We start from the raw sequence: 21,385 nt of genomic DNA on the forward strand, positions 1-21,385 counted from the left end.
GGTAAAATAAGTGAATAATACAAATATTTATAAATTAAACTTTAATGGCACATTGTAGTATTCAACGTTGTAAAATATGTTCGTGTCAATCCGTATGAAAAGCTGAGTTGTATGGAGCTTTCTTCAGTGTGTCCAGAAAGAACTGCTCATCCTGTAGGTAGTCTCGGTCCTAAAAGGGAAAGCAAGGCTAAATACATGAAATTGTAATTTCACAAGTGTTTTGAAGACCTACAACTGACTAGATTCTAGTCTATTGCCATACATTGTTTACTTGTTGAATGCCCCCCCTGCACACACAGATAAGCAGCAGTCACCTTCTCTGCAGTGTGTCTGAGCAGAGACAGTCTGGCCTGGAGCTCGGTGGATCCAAGTCTGGGGGACGCGGGGGCAGTTAGCGTCGAGGTCATCTGATGCCCTGCTAACACTGCGCTGAAGTCTTAACAAAGGACAACACACACACATGACTTACAGACTATAAACTACAGATTATACACTTCTAAAAATAACAACTCACAGAAGCCTGTGCCTGTTTCCCGAATCATGCATAGTCATTGGTGTCATCGTGGTTCACCTGTGAATTTGGGTGGGATAGTTGGAGGCAGTTGGGTGACAGGAAGGCTCTTTCTCAGTCTGTCCACTTCTCTACGCTGATCTGTCATCTTCATTCGCTCCTGAAGAGGGAAAACTGTTAGTTAGCTGTTAGCTATTAGACTTGTTAGTTAGCTGTTAGCTCCACTACACAACGTTTTAATCACAGAGGCTTGCATGACAGTGATGGTATGAGTAGATATGAAAATCCAATGATTTAAACAGTAAATTAATAGGCCCTGTAGTATTATGGGTATGTTTGAACCCTAGGCCATGCAGTAGGGGTGTAGCAAAACCCCACTGGACGCATCTTAAATATCTCCTTGCCTCCTCCTCAAAACCCATTGGAGGAGAGGGTCAGGGGGAAGGAACCTCAAAGAGGCAAGGAAAGAGGATGCGAAGCTCCCGCTTTTGAGATTCTACTGTTTGAGCTTCTCAGCCCCACTGTCTGACCTGATGGAGGTGCTGTTCCTGCAGCCTCAGTCGTTCCATCTGGGTGTGGATGCTCCTCAGCCTGGTCTGGTGGTCCGTCTCCACCTGCCTGGCCTCCTGCAGGGACCGGTCCCCCTGCTCGTACCTCTCTGCGGCTAGCTGCAGAACACAGGGCCGGGGCGCAGTCACAATGCTGCTCTTCTTCTACCTCTACATTCAACGCCCACCCGTTTACACACCCACACCTGCATGTGCATTATACTGCACTAGTTAGGCCTAAATGCATTCATTCCTTTAGCATAGACTTGAACTCCTGACCGCAGCTTTACACCTTGTTGAACACACAACAGCACATTGGTTATACTAGCTAGTATCGACTCATTAGGTAGAAACTCTAATCCAGGTGGAGTGATGTACTCTGGTCCCAGACCTGGCTGAAGGCCTCCACCTCCTGGGCGCGGGTCTTCAGCCGCAGGGCGGTACCGCCGATCCTCTCCTTCTCCCTGTCCAGCTCCTCCCTCTGTCTCTCCAGAGCCTCCCTCTCCCGCGCTACCGCCTCCTCCTTCTGCTTCAGCTCCCCCGCGCGCAGCTTCAGGTCCGCTTGGTTCTGGGCACACAGAGAAACAGGGTCTGGTTGAGTGTTGTCCATACTGTGATGGCGTCGACTTATTATTATCGAATGTGTGTGTGTGTGTGTGTGTCTCTGTGTCTGTCTCTGTGTGTGTGTCTCTGTGTCTGTGCCCAAAAAAAAGGCTTTGGGTTGAGCGTTCCAAAAAGTTGCATGATCACTTTGTTGCACAATACCTACCCAAAAAGTGATTTTCTTGAGGTTTATTGCTATCATTTGAGATAACCCATGGATGTGATGAAGCTAGACACAACACTGACCACACTAACGCATATAATCTGCTCCCTTTCCTGGAAAAAAACCCCTCCACTGTGGTACCTGTGCCATGCTGACGATGGAGCCCTCCCTGCTGGCGTCCCTCTCCAGAGCCCGGCTGGCCTCCCGCTCCGCCCGGTCCTGCCTCAGCTTCTCCTGGCCGTGGAACTGGGTCCACTCAGCCGCCAGCTTCCTCCTCTCCTCCGCACAGCGCTGCATCACTGACTGCTGCTCTTCCAACAGGGCACTCTGAGAGAGAGAGGAGTAGGGAGGGAGGGAGAGGGAGAGAGAGATAGGAGAGGGGGTGAGAGAGAGATAAGTAGGGAGGGAGGTTTAGAAAGGTAGGGGAGAATATATACATAGAGAGAGAGAGAGAGAGAGAGAGAGAGAGAGAGAGAGAGAGAGAGAGAGAGAGAGAGAGAGAGAGAGAGGGAGAGAGAGCGAGAGAGAGAGAGACAGGAGATGGGGTGAGAGAGAAGTAAGGAGAATATATACATAGAGAGAGAGAGAGAAAGTAGGGAGGGAGGGATAGAAAGGTAGGGGAGAATATATACATAGAGAGAGAGCGAGAGAGAGGCGTAGGGATGGAGGGATAGAGACAGTGAGAAAGGTAGGGGAGAATATATACATAAGAGAGAGAGTGAGAGAGGTTTGGAGTCCTTGATTATGTATGCAATGAAGACACCGCTGCCAGACAGACACATGTTGTTAACCTTCAGTGAACTTCACGCCAGGCCGTACCTTGGCCCTCTCCAGCTCCTCTCTCTCCATGGCGATGTGCTGAGTCATGGAGCGCCTCTCCTCGTCCAGGCCTCTGTAAGACGACTCAGCTTTGGCCTGCTCCGCAGTCACCCTCCAGCGCTCCTGAAACACACGGACAGTAGAGACGTCTTGTTTAAGTTTCAGATTGTGAAAGCGACTAGAACTTTCCATAATCTGCATAGACACGGACAAACCCCTACGGACAAACACCCGCGTCTCCAACGAACTCTACATTCCAAGTTTTCTTCCCAAATAAAAACAAAAAATAAGGGAACCCCCCCCCCCCCAATGAGCCCCCCAATTCTTGTCTAAAGAAATTCAAGGGAACAGCAGATTCTGGTGAGCAAGTTAGAAAGAACATATCCACAGGTAGAGCCGCCGTCTAATGATCGCAAGGTTGGCAGATCGGGCGGTTCGAGCCCCGGCTGGCCAGATGTCGAAGTGTCCTTGGGCAAGACACTGAACCCCAAATTGCTCCCAGTGAGCAGGCCGGTGCCTTGCATGGTTGCTTGCCGCCATTGGTGTGTGAATGGGTGTGTGAATGGGTGAATGAGAGGCCGTTGTAAAGCGCTTTGGAATAAGGTGCTATTATAAGTGCAGTCCTTTTAGAAGTCCTTTTTCCTCAGAACCCACCTTCTCCAGCTGTCTCTGCTGCTCGGCCATCTGAGTGTCCATCTTGGCGATGACCTCCTTCAGCCGCGTCCGCTCCTCCGCCATGGCCCTCTGCTGCTGGCCCTGACGCTCCTGCAGCACTGAGACATGTGACGCAAGACCACCTTCAGATGACCTGAACTCTGACACGTCACATTCACCCAGAGTGAATTAAAATACTAAAAACTTAAAATAGTTTTGGAGGTGTTCATTTATTGCCATGTTAATTGAGTAACTGTTCAGAAGATGTCTCTATTGTGAGTTTATTCTATAGTGTGCAGGAAAGTGCAACTTCTGTCAGAGCTGTGAAAGTGTTCTTGTTTCTTGGAGTAAAACCTTTTGTGTGATCCTGATAAGGGCTGTGTGCACATGTGTATGGGTGTGGATGAGTGTATACAGTACAGTATGTGAGGGTGTGTGTGTGTGTGTGTGTGTGTGTGTGTGTGTGTGTGTGTATGAAACAGGGGAAGTCACACTGACAGGATGATTACAGGGAAGCACAGTGCCAGTGTGAGTCTCTGAGAGTGAAGACAATGCATTTGCTTTGAACCCAATACTGCGACTTCTGTGGAGAAAACCCCCCTTTCTCTTCTGTTCATACGTGTGTGTCTGAGTGACAGTAGTGTGTGTCTGAGTGACAGTACCCCGTAGCTGCTCGTCTCTCTGCCGCGCCCCGTGCTCCAGCCCCTGGGCGGTGTTCTCGTGAGTGCTCTCCACCCGAGATGATAGGTCGCCCAGCCTGTGGGAGAACTTCTCCATCTGCTCGATCACCACCGTCAGAGACCTGGAACACACACACACACACACACAGGTGCAGACAGGTTATAGCATAGGGGTGGAGCTATTGTTCCTACCCATTACCTGCCTGTGAAATAGTGTGAAAACCTTGAAAGGGATCTGTTAGTTGATTTAAGGTGTATCAACATTCAAATACGCATCTTCAACTTTTTTCAAATTTCAATGTATGACGCATCCATTTTGAAAGCTTACAATCTGCCCTTTCATAATCTGTCAAAAATGGAAAAATGACCTTCCCCTACTTGAGGCCTTTTTCACCAGACCCTGTCGTATGCAGGGCAAGGTATGACTTAGGTAAGTAGAGGACCATAAACCATATAGTTGTGAGTGTACAGTATGATAACTTTAGCAGGAAATCACTACAAAGCTTTAGCAGGTCTAAGAATCCTAACCAAAGGTCAGAACTTTACCAAAGCATGGTTAAGAGTGGTTAAGCGTCTATACACAGAGTGGACTGAGGTGTGTGTGACCTGGTCTGTGAGGTCGCGCTGGTCACAGCATCAACCTCCTCATCCTTCAACCGCTTCAGTCTCTGGACCTGGTCCTCATGGTCCTTTTTCATCTCTAAAATAGACTTCCTACAGGAAAATAGACATGGAATCTGTCAAAAAATATATATACAGGGTTCCCACACCTTCTGAAACATCAAATTCAAGCACCTTTCAAGGACTTTAAAGACTTAATTCCCTCAAATTCAAGGACCCAACACGGCATAGTTTGAGACAGATCTATGAGATGAGATGAGAATTTATATAATAGGAACTATCTGCTCACAGACAACAATTAAAAAGAGAGGCTTGAATGTGTGAACTCTAGATGGTCTCTTGCCTTCTCTACCACAGCACAGCAAAACAATATATTGTGAAATATGTGTAAAGTTAAGCAACACAGACTTATTTACTAGTCGACGAGCTAAGTAAAACATTTTTGAATATATATATAAAAAGAATGTTTGGAGAGAGAGAGGGGAATTCAAGCACTTTCAATGACCCATGTCTATTTTCAAAAACTTTTAAGACCTTGATTTTAGTTTTCTCAAATTCACAAACTTTCAAGGATTTCAAGGACCCGTGGGAACCCTGTATATATTTTTAAAAACGTCAAAAAAAGTTATGGAAAATGGGGTAGAAATACAGGGACCATTCCGGAGGTTCTCTCCTAGCTTCTCCTGGTCACTTACCTCTGTAGATCCCTGAGCCTCTCCACCTCCCGGTCTCTGTCGTGCTGGCTCTGGGCCAGCCTGCGCTGGTGCTGGGCCTGCAGCTCCGTGCGCTCCTGCTCCGCCAGACGCGTGACGGTGGCCAGGCGCTCCGCTAGGTCCTCGCACTCCTGCCGCGCCCGCGCTTCCCGCTGGGCAGCGGACTCCTCGAGCAGCTTCACACGAGCCCTGGTGACACACACGCGTGCACACGTACACACACAGACACAGACACAGACACACACACACACACACACACACACACACACACACACACAGGTTAAGCTCTATTCTTAGGGGAGAAGATGTGGCCATTCGTCTATGGATCTAGGCCTCCAACTCCCTCTCCCACCTGTGTGTGCTCTCCATGAGTTCTGTGTCCTGCTTGTGTCTCTGCTGGACGCTCTCCAGCAACATCTGGTTCTGATCCCTCTCCAGCTGCAGACTTCTCACCTGGAAAAAAAAGAGACAGAGGAGTCTGAGCGGTGTGGAAGACAGAGGAGGAATAAAAATAAAAATAGACAGATAGAGAGAGGAAACACAAACATAGAAAGGTTCCTCTATCAAGGCCCTCCAGGTACCTGTCCCTCCAACTGGATGATGCGAGCATGTAAAGCCAGCTCCCCAGACTGCTGCTCTTTCTCCTTCTTCTGTCTCTGAAGGACAGGTCCCACATCCACAGCGCCCCCTAGCCCCAGCAACTGGGACTGCATCGATTATGGACAAAAACAGATACCCAGTCAAGGGTCTCCTTGCACTGACACTGATAAAATGTGTACTCACGTGGAACATAAATGAAATAATGTCTGTTTCCTTAATATATATTTTTTGTGACGTTTAGTGGTGTTTATCTTTGTACCTGTTGTAGTAGTAAGAGTTGTTGGAGACTGTCTGCCGTCAGAGGTACCTGTTTAAAACAGAGAGAAAGAGTTTAAAAAATCAAATAGGCTTATGTTTAAAATGATATATGTGTGGTGGCCTGGGAAAACCCTTCACATGGTGGCATTTTGACATTTTCATTTTTTATATTTCCATACATTAGAAGTTCTCAGCTATTCATAACTGGTTGAATGACCGAGATAGCCCTTTATTTAAAAAAGTTATGAGCATTTTAATGTATCATGTCAAAAAAAGTGAAAGGTGATTTCTCCCCCTTTCTCCTCTGGGTCGGGGGAGGAGCCTATGCAGATCGGCCAGTCTCGTTTGTCTGCTTGTGATGCGGTGTTAGTCTGCTCGCCTCGTCGGTATGCGAGGGACAGATCCAATTTTGTGTGTCTTCTAGTTAAGATGTTATTACTTTATGCTTATATTGTGAGCATCAGTAAACTGGCAATAACACAGGTGGAAGTATCGTCTCTCCTTTCGCTCATGTGTGCGTGCGTTGCTTAACTGAGAATGAGGAAATGAGGAAATGAGAATGACCTTGTTTCTCTAGCAAACTACCCACCACAAAAACATAAAAATAAGTACTTTCTCTTTTGTTTTCTTAAAATGTTTATTCACCATAATGTAGTATGGAGTTCAAAGTACTAGAATACCACATAATATCAAAATCGCCAAAATCGCGATTTCCATCTATTTTTGCTCTTTGCCACGAACGAACGCCAGCGACATCCGACGGGTTTTCCCAGGCCACCACACATATATCACAATGACCTATATTTTAGGACATAGACTAACAAATGAACGGCTTCTTCATACCTGTGGTTGAACCGCAGGTGCAATGTTCTGCATTTGGTTTTGCTGTGGCACTGGGGGAACATGTAAGACAGCGTCAGACAATCTGGATGACCAGTCAAACATCAACACCGTCAGCCGAACATCAATGACAGTCAATGATAAGATGCAGAGAACTTCACTTTTGAAATGAAAGTTAGAAAATATTCACTACTACTACTCTGTCTATAACGAGTACCTACACCACAGTGTGCCAGGTAGGACAGTGGGCACGGGGAGCCACTGCTGGGCAGGGTAGTTGGGGGGCAGCTCAGCCCACCCTGGTGCCCTGAGATCCTGCAGGTTTTGGTACTGCTGGGGATGGGGGAGGCTAGCAGCAGAGGTAGGCGGCAGGGGAGAGGGGCCTGAGGCTGCTGGGTAAGATGGACCTAACCTTGGGGGTTGAGGTGGAGGGACCTGGCCTGGAGGAAAGCCTACTCTACCGGCCATAGCTGTGGATGGAAGGGGTGAGAAAGAGAGAGAGGAGGGGAGAGGATGAGCGGTGGTGGGGGGTTGTTGGATGACTATTGAGGGTACTTGTGGAGGAGAGGAGGCGGCCGGTGGACTGGGGTCGGTGGGGAGGGGATAGCGGATGTGTGAGTTCCGGAAGACTGCATGTTGTTGATGTGAGGCACTGTCAGGTAGGGCCTGAGGTGATTGGGGGTGAAACGTGTGGTCTAAGTGTGAATGCTGCCTCATAGCTGAGCCTTCTCCATCAGTGTACTGAACCAGCCGGGACTGGCTATGAATTTGTGCACGGATTGGCTCAGGCGGGTCATAGGCGGCAGCCATAGTGAGAGTGTGATTGGTTGCCTGTGTCTGCTCAGGAGGGTCAGTTGGGACAGTGGGAGGCAGACTAGAAGGCGCTGGGTGTTCAAAGTTACTAGGGAGGGACACGGCTTAGAAAAACAAAACATATGTGTTATGTTAGAGACGTGTACCTCCTCTGGACCGAAGCTAAACAGAAAGTGAATTACGCAACCCCAAAGTGAAAAATTGGCATAAAAAGTTGAAAGAGTTTGAGATGAATTGCTACAGTAGCTATGCTGTAGAAGACAGACCGATAACCGTGTTTAGATAGATAACCACATGGAGATAACATACCAGGCCTGGACTGGTCATCGCTCACTGGGGTGGAATGAAAAGTAGGGCTGGGTATTCTCCGGGAGGTCGCCCTGAGTCCCGCAGGAGAGGTCATTGGCGAAGAATCCATACAAAAAGAAGAAGAAAAATCCATAAATCACAACTACTTAGATGATGCTTATAGCTAGAGATAAAGCAACTGGACCGCGAAAGAGCGCCAGAAATGGACTTCAGTCCTACCCTGGCTCCGTGCCGGGAGTGGATGTGTCTTCTCCCTGTTTCCTCCTGGACCCTGGCGAGGAGCCACGTTTACTGAGGAAATAGCAGGAATGACAGGAACACGTTTGAGTAAATATTGAGACGAGTTAAGTGGTTACTTTGTATTCAGGCGTGTCTTCGTGGAACGTTGTGATCTGAATGACCGTGATGACCCGAGGGGTTAGGCCTTACCTGAGGAAAGAGTCTAGATCCACCTCGTCTCCGAGCCCCAGAGAGTCTTCCTGCGCTGTCTTCCTATCCTCCGACTGCATGGCCGCCTGACTCTTCTTCCTGCTCAGTGCCCCGGATAGCCAGTCCTCCTCCTCCACCTCCTTCTTTTGGCTGACAGAGACGTCTACCCTGGGGGGTTTGGAGGAGGAGGAGGCAGAGGCTGGGGTCTCCACTGCTGGCTGTGCTGCAGGTGGGCCCCGGTTGCCAGACAGAGGGGGTCTTCTCCCCGCTGAGGGAGAGGAGGGGGTCTTCAGGGTCTCTAGTACAGACTGAGGTTTCTTGACCTTTTCCTCCTCTTCTTCTTCTACTTCTTTTTGATCGTCATCATCATCATCCAACGTGAGCCCCAGCCAGTCAGCGCCACGCCGAGGGCGGGTAGGGGTCGGGGTGGTGGGTGTGACGGGCGTGGCGGTTTTGGGTTTCCGCTCGGGAGAGGAGGCGCTGACGTCCTCTGTGGAGAATCTGAAAGATAGTGGTGAATTTTAGAGCGCCACATTTCAATTGTGTACCACGGTGGTACACGTACATTTAGAATCTCTGGACACTCAGAAAAAAAAAATCTAATCATGACACGCTGACTGAGCAACGCATAGTGCGTTCTACTGCCACCAACCTCCTCAAGACCCCCAGGGCCAAGCTCCGCACGATGGGAGATCGGGCCTTCTGCTCGGCTGCTCCCAGGCTGTGGAATGCTCTCCCTGACCACCTAAGGGCACCACAGTCTGTGGATGCTTTTAAACGAGGCCTTAAAACTCACCTTTTTAATAGAGCCTTTTTTTAGCCTTTTAATTGAATGTTTTTTGCTTTATCTTACTGTGTTGTAGCACTCTGAGATTTTATATGTAAAGTGCTTTTATAAATAAAATGTATTATTATTATTGACCCAGGCGATGAGAAGGGTTTCTGCTGCAGCTCTCGACATACCTGACAGACTGTCTGCGTGACCCTCGACCCTCAGGTGCGGACCCCAGCGTGGGCTGATAGGATCCGAACGCGATGTCTTCTTCTAAGAAAGGGTCTGACAGATGAAATAACACAACCATCAGCTATTGGCTCTCTTTGATTCTGGAATACTACCTCGTACATTTAGCTGAGCTGGAAACGAGGGCAGTAGCTACCTTTAAATGGACTGCACTTATATAGCGCCTTTATCCAAAGCGCTTTACAACGGCCTCTCATTCACCCATTCACACACACACATTCACACACCAATGGCGGCAAGCTACCATGCAAGGCCCACTCACTGGGAGCAATTTGGGGTTCAGTCAGTGTCTTGCCCGAGGACACTTCGACATGTGGCCAGCCGGGGCTCGGACCGCCGATCTGCCAACCTTGCGATCATTAGACGGCGGCTTTACCTCCTACCTTTAGCACTGGGGGTCCTCTTCTGCTGCTGTTTCTCCTGTTGTGGCTTCTCCTTCTCCATCTCCTGGTCCTGGTCCTTTCTCTCCCCTGTCGGGGGGCGCTCGAGGAGGCGAGGGGATGTTCCGCGCCCCAGAATCTCATCCAGCCTCGTGCGTGCTCTCTGTGAGGGCTCACTACTAGGGACAGACAGGAGAGAGCAACAGAGAGAATACATATTTGTTAGGCGTATGTTTGGCTATCATCATACTGCAGTTCTTATCTATCGTATTCCTGTTCAGTGATGACTTGTGACTGGTGATGAGGCATACCTCTCATTCTTAGGGATGACAACCGTCTCCTTCTTAGGACTCTCTTTGGGACTCTCCCCGAACCCCAAGGCGTCCATGAGGTCATCCTCGTCATCGTCGAACGTAAGCTCGTCCCGTTTCTTGGGAGCTTGAGCCGGTGAAGCTAGAAGGGAAATAGATGTTTTTAACAAACTGACTCCGTCTTTTTGGTTATTATTACATGTTTAAAAGACCCCCTGGGGTCCTCGACAAACCTGTTTCCTTTTTCTTTATGATGGGAGACTCTGAAGGTGACAGGACTGATTTCGCAGGGGGAGCCTTGGCGCTTTTCGGCTCCTGTTTGGTCTCCGTGGGCAGGTCAACAAAAGGGTCGTCAAAGTCTGTAGAGAGGAGAACAACTTCCATGACACCACAGATGTGGACTTGACATTGAGCATGGACTTGCTGCGATCACTAGACGGATTTCAACCAAATCGACTATTCCTAGGGACACTTCGATGGATTTTACAGATGATGTTTTTCCAAACATTTGTGACCCCATGACTACTTTGTATACGCAGAAAATTCCATGTGTAAGGCCCAACTGTCAAATCCATCTTTACATTGGTACCTTTCGTGTCAGTCCGGCCAAGAACACCATCCTCATCTGAAGCTATGAAGTAATAGGGAGAAATATATATGTACAGTATATAAATTATCGTATTAGTCTAAATACTTACAGTAGTCCTAGGTTCTACCATGTGTGCACAGATGTGTGTCTGTGTGTGCCCTCAATTTCACTCTCATTCCTCCTAGCCTACATTATACGTAATCTGAGAGAGTCATTTGGTGGTCCAGGTCATAGGTCGCCCATGGTGTCTGACACAGGGCAGTCTGCTCACCGGAGAAGCTGAACTTTTTGTAGGCGCGTGCTGTGGATGCAGGTGCAGAACTGGGTTTCTTGTCCTCCATGGCAGACTCACCTGAGTGGCCACAGAGAGCACAGTCATCAATACAAGAAATCAATACCCCTGATGCATACAAGTACATCAGTACCTGGATCCCAGAGGCGAGGGGAGAGGAGGGTCGTCATTTTTCACCTTTGTTTTTCTGCTGTTTTGTGTTGTATTTAGTTTGATTTGTAATAAAATGTTAATAATAATAAAAAAATGTATCACAAAAAAGTACTTAAAACACAAATAGCACTTATGCGGTTAACCTCAGGGAAAAGCCTGCATGCACAGTACTGTACCTATTCCTAACTTGTTTCCAGGTTTAGGAGGGTCTTTCTTAGGTCCTCCTATGCCAGAGCCCTTGCTCTGAGCTGGGGCTGAACTTGGCTTTTTCTTCGATCCAAACAGATCAGCATCCATGTCATCGATGTCCTATACCAGGATAAGAGCACAGATACAGCCAGGGTTATTGGTGAGTATCTCCAGAAAGACTACAGTCTAACTGTATGTTCCTCTGTCTTGGGATCTCTAACTGGAACATGGCCTCGTTGTTACCTTCATGCTCTCCAGTAAGGCAGTGGGATCAGCCTCAGACACGTCAGAGTCCTGGAGTGGAGGAGAAAAGGACAGATGTATATGAGTCAACTCACTGGACCCTGAAATCCTTTATGTACCTGTATGTCCAACCTACCTCATTGCCATTTCCAGCTTCCTCAGCCAGTTTGCTGAAGAATTCGTCGTCGTCAAATAGCTCGCTGTAGAAACAAAAGGCAAAGAACTAGCAAGCTAGACTTGGATGATCTCTATGGTTACAATGAGTCACACACAGTTCCAGCAGCAAATTTCATGCAGTTCTGGTTGACTTGTCTTACCGCTTTCCACTGTGTGACGGTAGAGTCGCCCCTAGTCTGCCTGCTTCACGAGTTGAAGATTTGGCCTTCACTGGGAAATCTGGTCAGGAAAACAATAGAAGCCTTTTCGAATACACTAGCTACTTCTGTATTTGATTATATTAATGAATAATTAAAAACAATATTTATCTATGATCTGCAATGATCAATGGCTACTTTACTTTAAGGTGACCAGATTTATGAGAGAAAAACAGGGGACATTAATTTGGGAGGCGTAGGGGGAGGAGCAATGTTGGGGAGATATCATATATGTGTGAAATCTGACCAGACTGCATACCGCTGCCGTCTTTATTTAGAAAAATAATTCTGATACAAAACATCTTCTTAATTAAACAGTGTTCGAGATGTCTACACAGTACACATACCCCCCCATTGCCATTCATTTGAGTACATACTGTAGACTAGACAGGACGACACACCAGAGATGATCATGATTCTGTCATAAGGATGCCGTTTGGATCCTGAGGTAAATTCATAAGTGCTCACAACACAGGATTTGTAACAATGTGACAATTCAAGTTTTCTTCAGGTAGAATTCTTTTTTGTCTCATACTCATTTTGTCAGGCTTTTTAGTGGTACATGTTGTAGGGTGTTCACACATATCATTTTGCTTTCACTTTAGATTAAAATAAATATGTCCATCTCACAGAGAATTTCATGAGAAAAACAATGGTCTACTTTTCCTGTGCAAAAGATGGACAGAAAATCAGAAGATTCAATAACACCGTAATCAATACATACCATCATCCCCCAACAGGTCATCTAAAACATTATCAATCGAACCTGCAAAAACAAAACAATGTATGGAATGAATAGATGGGCTTTGCCATTTCATTTGGGGATTATACATAAACAACATCAGCAGGACTTACTCTTCAGTCCTTTCTTCTTTTTTGAAGAAGCCTGTATTGATGGGGGACAAATCATGAGCACATTTGAAATATGGAAGTAGTACTCTAGGTCTGACTTATCAAACAGCGTCAATACAAGACTGATGAGTGATGACTATAGTCTTGGAGCCGGTAGTGGTCAAGTGGTGTTAAGCATCGGGATCTTGTGAACAGGTGGTTGGTAAGCATTAATAGCAACCTAAACGCACTGACTATAAGACATCTATTAAGGATGAATGACTTACCATGTTGTATGCCTGCAGCGGGCTAAATCTATTAATAGGAGTCTTAATAAGAATCTTTAAAAGTAAATCCTATTAAAGCGTCGCCGTCACCATTGGTTACCCCCGAGCGAAGTGCTTTCCAAATTCGCCCTGCTTGAGGGTTTGCTTAGACAAGGCGACAACTCTTTCACAAGATCACTTAACAATAATGAACACACATCATCTTATTAGCATTTGCAAACAACAGGCAACACAGACGTGCTATGATCACTACTACCACGACTGTTCCTGAGCCAGGCGGTTGTGACACCAGGAGCAACGTTAGGCTGTTGTTTATCTGTAACGTTCGCGTCTGCTGTACCGGCTTACTAGATAGATACTTCACTGTTCAAGCCTACTATGCTATGGCTCCCCCCGTAACGAATGATCAACCCGCAAGTTTTTAAATTAGCGCAGCAGTTTCCACCGAGACCTCCGCTATCGCTTTCTTCAACGTACACTTCCTGTTTATCAGTTGAGGTGGATTGTGGGTAAAGTAGTTCTGCAGAGTGCTGAGCTCAGATTCTATTTGACTTCACCACCAGGTGGCGTTTCACGTTATACATTGTGTGTGATCATTTTACATTAGGCCTACGGGCATAGGCTGAGCAATAAAAACATTGGAACATATTAAAATAACTTGACATTTATCTGACAAGTTTGCTTTTCTACTCTCACAAAGACAGGTCAGCTCATACAGGACCATACCGGTAATACAGGTTGGCCCATAGTCCTACAGCCCATACTAGATCATTGCTATATTATGTACAGTATATGTAGGTAATCTTAACATTTATGGACTGTGTCAACTCTCTGACAACTCTCTGACAACCTTCAAGCCATTTGGCTCAATGATATAGTACCGATTCTCAATCTTTTTCGTACACTATCTGATACAGTGTTCAGCACTTAGGGTGAAGAGAAGGTCAAGGTGGGATAATTAAACCAATTTCTCTGGACCTTTGAATGAGCTCCATGTTATACCGTCTGTTTCTCCCCCTACCACTCACCCAGGCCCGACCCCCAAAGGGCCTTTCAGATGCTTCAGAGCTGGGTCTTCCTGAGAGTGGCTTGTAGATGGAGAAGACTCTCCGCACAACACCACTTCATATTTCTTTTCTCTAATTCATGGTTGTAACAATCGCTGGTCCAATTTTCTCTAGTGGTTGTTGCCATGCCTTTGTAGTGGGACTGGATAGAGATCAGAGGTAATGAAAAGCTTTTTAACCCCCTCCTGAAGCCTTTGGGAAGGATATTCCGGACAAGGAACATTGTGTTCTTACCATGAAAAATGTGTTGCATAACCAGAGATAATATCATGGCATAGCGGAACACCAACGGTCTCTCTTATGCCCTAGTTATTTGAAATTATTACTTTGTTATAGAAATATATATATACAGTACATTTTCCAAGTGATAGAGTCTCTCTGTCAACTTTGTTTACGGTCCTTTTGCCATATTTACTACCTCACGTTTGTGGGATCTGCCCAAGCCTTCCTTACAAAAGTAGACAGAACTGACATTTACAACAATGTCTTTTAAGTAGTAATAATAGTCAGCACACAGCAGACATACAATACTGTACAATACAAAACTTGTTAACTGATACAGCTAAACAATAATGCACCAACCACACCAAGTCAATTTCCTGTATGTGCGAATATACTTGGCAATAATAATAAAAATAATTCTGATTCTGATAACATCAACATATGCAAGAACACTCATTAAATTCTTCCATCCATTTATTTGACCGAACAGGGGGAACACAATATTGTTTGTGCTTGAGAAAGAAAAATAATGTTAGATGAAAGATAAAAATATATCTGATACTGTCACACACTCTACTATCAGTAACCAACATTATCATCATGCTGACTCGTGGAGAATCCTCCTTCCTAAGAAGTGTTGTGTTCAAAAATCTCATGGGAGGTTGGGGCTGCAATACCAACACAGTCAGACATATAACATACACCTGTCGACTGTTACTCATTCTATGAGGGTAAAACAGATGCTATGTGGAAAGTAAGGACAAATTGGAGGTGATCCAGATGCAGGCTTTCTTTCATCATAACAGTGCATGACCAGAGAAGGCAGGCAAAGAGGGACCAAGGAGATTGCTGGTGTAAACCACAGTACTTCTTGAGCCATGGACAGGGACTCCAACAGCATATATTTCATATTCATACCACAGGAGATCAATGTTATCTTTGTAGTTGCACTGGTCATGGCACACATCTTTATTTCATTACTTAACCAAGTATTTATGCTCTATCTGTGCAAGGGGCATCCCAAGATTCCTACACATTACTATCTTGAGCTCCTTGTTTCGGTCATAAACACGATTCAGGTCACTTTAGGAATGTGTAAGGTTAAAAAAAGCCTACCCTTTAAAGTGCATCAACTCAAAGGTCTACAGTGCCTGTTCTTTAAAAGCCTGTATGACAATTCATTGGACATCTATCTCTGCTACCAAAAAGGACAACAACAAAAAAGAAGAAAGAAAAAAAGTGTGGTTGTTGGTTGAGGCACAGAACACTCCCATATTTTTTCCATAAACCATATAAAAAAACGAATGAGAATGTTGTAGATTCAGAAGCAGCCAGAGTGGTTGGATTTGGTTTCATTCTCAGAACTGGAATTCTTCCGCCCCCAAGAGGATGGCTCTTAGGACTGCCCTGATGGTGAAATAACATTAAGAATAACTGCAGGACAGATGTTGGAGTCCAGATCTAAAAGGGCCCTGTTGTGCTGGCCTGATTATTTATTCCGGATGCTTTTCAAGGCGTCTCTGTGCAGTGGAGGGACAACTCTGCTAGAGAACGCTCCACTTTAGTATCTCCATATCGGAAGTTTGCCTGGTTTCCTGCCACACTGGAAAAAACACAAAGCATGGGTTTGTTAACATGTTAGCAAGGGGCTATTATTATAGATAATTGAGACAGTTCTTGGGATTTGGTTGAATTTAGTCATTGAGGGAACTCACCAGATGTGTAGCCATTGAAACGAGGACCCACTCTGGGCTTTATTTCAATATAAGAAAAGAAACGGAAGGTCAGGACAGTGCATAAAAGCTGACATGCAAGCTCATTCATTATTTAGGGGAAAAAACACGCTATGAACAAATGACTAAACTCATCCGTTCATTTGAAAAGACCTGTCTCGTCTTGCTCCGTACACAGGTATAGTAAAATTGTACACTCATACAATTAAACCCCTCTCATCCATACTGCACACTGTTTCGTGTGTCCGTTTTTTGCCCCACATTTATGAACCCCTGTACGACTCCATTGAACTGCTTGGCTTGGGGGAGGTAATGTATTTATAATAACCTTCCACAGAGCTGATGGATTGTTGTTCTACCACTAAATCATTTAGTGTGAGCAGCGTTGTGGTGAGGACTTAAAAGCTAAATGTGGAACAGGCATATATCTTCTCACTTTCTGCATCTCTGCTCCTGCCACATGCCCCCCCCCCCTCTCTAGCTCTTACTATAATAGAGTTTTTTAAAAATGTATTTGTTTACATTTGCTTGTGTCTGTGCTGCAACCGACAAGAAGAACCTCAACTCCAAAATGAAGATGCACTAGTCCTCTTTGGCCAATTGAATATTGTTCATTCATTCATGTCCTGTTCCCATTGGAGTTTATGAGTAGCTCACTCAGACACATGAGCTGTTTGTACAGTTGTAGCTGGTCCCCTACCTCGCAGGCCTTCATCGGCTGTGAGTGTTGTCATTGGTGGTTGTCCGCTCCATTGCTCTTAATGTAGGGGTCGTCTTTCTCATTAGTGTCATCTGTGTGCCTAGGACACATGGGATGAGAGACATTCATAAATCCACTGATGGGGATGTTACAGCACATTATTGACTTGGTAATGCTTGATTTCACAATGTGAAATTAGATATACTGTAAGTATGTGTCTTGAGCAGAAGAAAAAAATACAAGGACCCCATTAACTAAGGCCAAGACTTTGCCTGACCAGATGGGTTTGGTCCATGCTTGTGAGCTTGCTGTGTAGGAGGTTCCATGGTGCTACAGCCACATGGCATTGTTTACCATGTGGCTATGCAGGGACAGGGGGCAGAGAGGACTGCAATCTAAGTCAATTAGCAGCCCTGAACGCACGAGCTCAGATGCATTACCCTCTTTTCATTGCTCCATTTCTAACTGCAATGCAAATGTTGTCATATACCAAAGCACTTAATCACCACAGCACAGCATGGCAACCCCTACAATAAACATGGCAAAGATTTCAGATCAATGATGCAGATACAGTAGTATCTAAGACAGTAGTAAGTCACGCCACCATATGAAACTGGTCACCTTCAATCTGTCTCATTTGATCTCTATGCATGAATAGTTAATCGGTGTGGCAATGAATAGCAATGTATAGCTTATCTACAGTATGTCAATCACTATCATAATGATGGGGTTCAAAGTCTACATACTTTGTAGTATGTATGTAGTGTGTAGTGTGTATGTAGTGTGTAGTATGTATGTAGTGGCAATGAATAGCAATGAATAGCAATGAGTAGCTTATCTAGGCTACAGTATGTCAATCACTATCATGACAAAGGGGTTCTAAGTCTACATACACACCAGATAAGCCAGAGAAGTAAATAGATACCTTTTATAGCAAGAGTGATTCAGATTAGAAAACTGTTCAGTGTTTTTTTTATCAATATTTGCAGAATTGAATCAAGCAACAACAACAAAATCTGCTAAATCTTGAATCTACAAAATCAGCACAGTACAGTACATCGACTGAAGCTCAAAAAGCCTGCTACTTTTCTCTTGGAAGACTACATTAGACAATGGTAGACAATGAGTAGGGTACTTACGGGTTTACCCGGTTGAAGAACCTCCTATGTAGGACGACAGCGATAGTAGTGATGACCATCATGGTAGTACACATGGTCCTACGTGTATCCCTCGGTTGGGACGGTCAGTCAGTGGGTTAGAATACCGGGACCATTTTCTCCTATTGAGTAAGAGCGTGTATACAGGGTATTCCTATTCCTACAGACTATTCCTGTCCCTCCTTTGGCCTCTCACCAGAGTGGTTATTATGGTACCATAGTGATTATCCAGAAGGATTAGCCCAGATCAGGGCAAGGGGTCAGCCTTACTGGCATGGGGTAGGAGCCAGTAAGGAACAGAACATACAGTGTTTGTGGTTGGAGCTCAAGCCTTCATGCCTATTAGCGCCCAATCACTATCAGCATATGCCTGAAGGGTGTACAGCATGTTGTGTTGTGCCTCTTCCATGTAGGAATTTGTCTTGAGCACTCTAGGGAGATGTTTGACTGTGTTCTGGTATTCTGTGGTTTCCAGTGACACGCTCTCCTCTCCTTTACGAGCAAGGGGGTAACAATGAGAGTTTTGTCTTTATTGGGCAAGTCATTTAATTTCTTGGCGGAAGGTGCTGTTGTGAGAGATCATTTAAGTGACAACCTAGATGAGCTGAGTAAGGTGTTCACCTCAGGACAAACTGTATTGTCAACACCAGCTGTGTTGATAGATCGTCCTACTGATTTATTGTTACAGTAGTTGTGCAATACAAGTTGGTGATCTTGGTAATGACTCCTGGTAGGAAGAGTAGATCTGTGTAAACACTAGGCCTTGATGCTGTAACACAAGACAGCATGCTCACTAACTTCAGCCCGTTCACTCCGCTCCTCCACCTCTGCTGGCCGACTGGCCCCACCACTTCTACGCCAATGTGGCAGTCACGCTGCCCGGTCACGTCACGTCTCTTCACTACACTCGCTCCCCGCTAGTGGAATGAGCTTCCCACGGCTGTCAGAACTGCCACAAAAAATCGTTCTTTCTTCTTCTATCATGACGACTGCCAATGGCCCCTGGCCTTAGCTAGATTACTCTTCCTGCTACGACTGGTGAATTGATGATTCACTTGCTCAGTCAAATGTATCAATTGTAAGTCGCTTTGGAATAAGGCGCTTGCTAAATGCCAAAAATGTAAATGTAAATGTCACTATCCCAATACTGCGTTACCACGGAGATCGGTAGGCAGGCAGCCAGAGAGTCAGAATCCAGTGCTGAACTTAACTCTCACTCTGGCTTTACGTGTCTGCTCAACTTGTCAGTCAATTGGAATTTGGTATTTTTTGCTCTAGGCACAGGGTCAGCCATAGTCAGCGCCCCTGGAGCAATTAGGGGTTAAGTACCTTGCTCAAGGGCACATGCAGCTCCCTCCTGAGGTGCCACATGGAGGTGTAAATACCTAAGGCCTCCTGTTCATCCATGTATCATTAGCAGTGCTGACTCAGGTGGAGTACAGGGGAGCAGTAGGTCATGGGAAGAGGAGAGAGGAGAGAGGCTTCGGTAGTTGTTAATGCTTTCACACGTCAGATTGGAGAGATGGCAACATTGTGGAGATTCCTAAGAAAGGGGACCTTAGGGAGTGCAAAAACTACAGAGGAATAATGCTGCTTTCAACACCAGGGAAGGTGCTCAACCACATTCTACTGGAGAGGCTTAAGAAGGTGGTTGATGAGAAACTAAGGGAAACCAGGCTGGCTTCAGGAATAGTAGATCCTATGAAGAACAAACAGCCACCCTCAGGATTATCATTGAGCAAACCATCGAATGGAACTCTCCTGTCTATGTTAATTTCATAGATTTTGAAAAGGCTTTTGACAGTGTGGATCAGGAGATGCTGTGGAAATTGATGGCGCACTATGGCATCCCACCAAAGTTCATCAGCATCATCAAGAGCCCCTACCAAGGGATGCAATGCCAAGTTCTCCATGAAGGATGCATATCAGAGGCCTTTGAGGTCCTGACTGGGGTGCGGCAGGAATGCTTGCTGCAGGAGCCTGACTGGACAGCTAGAAGATCTGGATTTTGCTGAATTTTGCTACTAGCACACACCCACCAACAGATGCAGGAAACATCACACAAACTAGAGAACAGCTGCTTCACTTGGGCTCAAAATCAACTCATCAAAAAACCAAAGTAATGCGAACCAACAACAAAAACAACACAGCAATAATCATGGACCAAAACCAGCTAGAGGATGTAGTTAGTTTCACATAATAGAGAATAATTACTGTGGACGGAGGATGTCAAAGCCAGAATTTAAAAAGCAAGGACAACATTTAACATCTTAAACAAAATCTGAAGAAAAAAAAAATATACGTATATATCACTCAAGACCAAACAAAAAATCTTCAACTCAAATGTCAAATCCACTCTACTTTACGGATCTGAAACCTGGATGACAACCACCAAAATACTTAACAAACTACAGACATCCATTAACTGCTGCCTCCTGGGAATCTACTGGCCCAACATCATCTCAAACAGCAACCTGTGGGAGCTCACCAAACAAGAAACAATAGAAGTCCAAATCAGGAGGAGAAAATGGAACTGGATAGGCCACACAATCAGAAGACCAAACAAATCAATCGCAAAGCAGCTGGCTCTAACATGGAACCCACAAGGCAGGAGGAAGAGAGGAAGACCTAGAACCACCTGGAGAAGAACCACAGAACAGGGGATGAAGGCGGAAGGGCTGTCATGGCAACAACTGGATCAGAGAGCACAAGACCGAAGAGGATGGAGGGGTTTCATCGATGGCCTATGTTCCCTAGAGAATTTCAAGGCCTAAGTAAGTACAGTAAGTACTCTATAGGTATAGGATGAATAGAATCATGAAGTCCGATATTGGTATAATCATTTTTTGTTTAATATTGATATCATATATAGATACAGGGATTGATAAGAAACATTTACAATTCCTAAAACTAACTGCTGTCACCAAAATGTCAATCAACCCTTTATTCATATGAGCGAGACAAACTTTCTTGAAAATCTCAAAGTAGAATTGATACAGCTGCATTTGAAAGACTCATACAGGAGAGAGACAATTGAAGTATTAATCAGTATTAATCAGTATTAATCAGTATCAACAATATCACTGTATGTGTGTAGTCTGTATAAGTTTAGATCATCAGCAAAGCAGTGAAATTACATGATTGATTGGACTTGGTGTAAGGAGAGAGAAATATCGAAATAACAGGTGAAAAATTACGTAACTATAATATGTAACTATAATATACACTTTACTAGTACGCTATACGATACTATACTAGTAAGGAAACACCAGCAA

At 45.3% G+C, this 21,385-nt stretch overlaps 1 protein-coding gene across 1 annotated transcript; it reads right to left on the minus strand.

The window, feature by feature from the left end:
- Positions 1-46: 46 nt before the first annotated feature.
- fbf1 (Fas binding factor 1) lies at positions 47-13,298 on the minus strand. The gene is made up of 31 exons (XM_080523133.1): positions 13,232-13,298; positions 12,969-12,999; positions 12,838-12,879; positions 12,057-12,135; positions 11,876-11,939; positions 11,740-11,790; positions 11,484-11,616; positions 11,134-11,214; positions 10,507-10,632; positions 10,274-10,415; positions 9,966-10,141; positions 9,525-9,618; positions 8,940-9,062; positions 8,562-8,729; positions 8,352-8,423; positions 8,133-8,203; positions 7,014-7,063; positions 6,172-6,219; positions 5,894-6,019; positions 5,665-5,765; positions 5,295-5,501; positions 4,585-4,692; positions 3,961-4,100; positions 3,299-3,417; positions 2,645-2,767; positions 1,967-2,152; positions 1,451-1,627; positions 1,042-1,179; positions 572-671; positions 315-436; positions 47-169 (listed from the first exon to the last, which is right to left on the minus strand). Exons 1-31 carry the CDS (start codon positions 13,232-13,234, stop codon positions 86-88), a joined length of 3,285 nt encoding a protein of 1,094 aa, XP_080379259.1. The 5' UTR covers positions 13,235-13,298; the 3' UTR covers positions 47-85.
- Between the last annotated feature and the right edge of the window lie 8,087 nt (positions 13,299-21,385).

The sequence above is a fragment of the Nansenia antarctica genome (genome assembly GCF_963989245.1).
Source record: "Nansenia antarctica genome assembly, chromosome: 2".
Taxonomy (NCBI): Eukaryota; Metazoa; Chordata; class Actinopteri; order Argentiniformes; family Microstomatidae; genus Nansenia; species Nansenia antarctica.

Bases quoted from the DNA above. Each gene is read 5' to 3' on its own strand.
- fbf1 (XM_080523133.1), bottom strand. The intron at 2,768-3,298 runs GTGGGTTCTGAG...CGTGTGTTTCAG, and splicing joins AGCAGAGACAGCTGGAGAAG to GAGCGCTGGAGGGTGACTGC. The intron at 1,628-1,966 runs GTACCACAGTGG...CTGTGTGCCCAG, and splicing joins CCATCGTCAGCATGGCACAG to AACCAAGCGGACCTGAAGCT.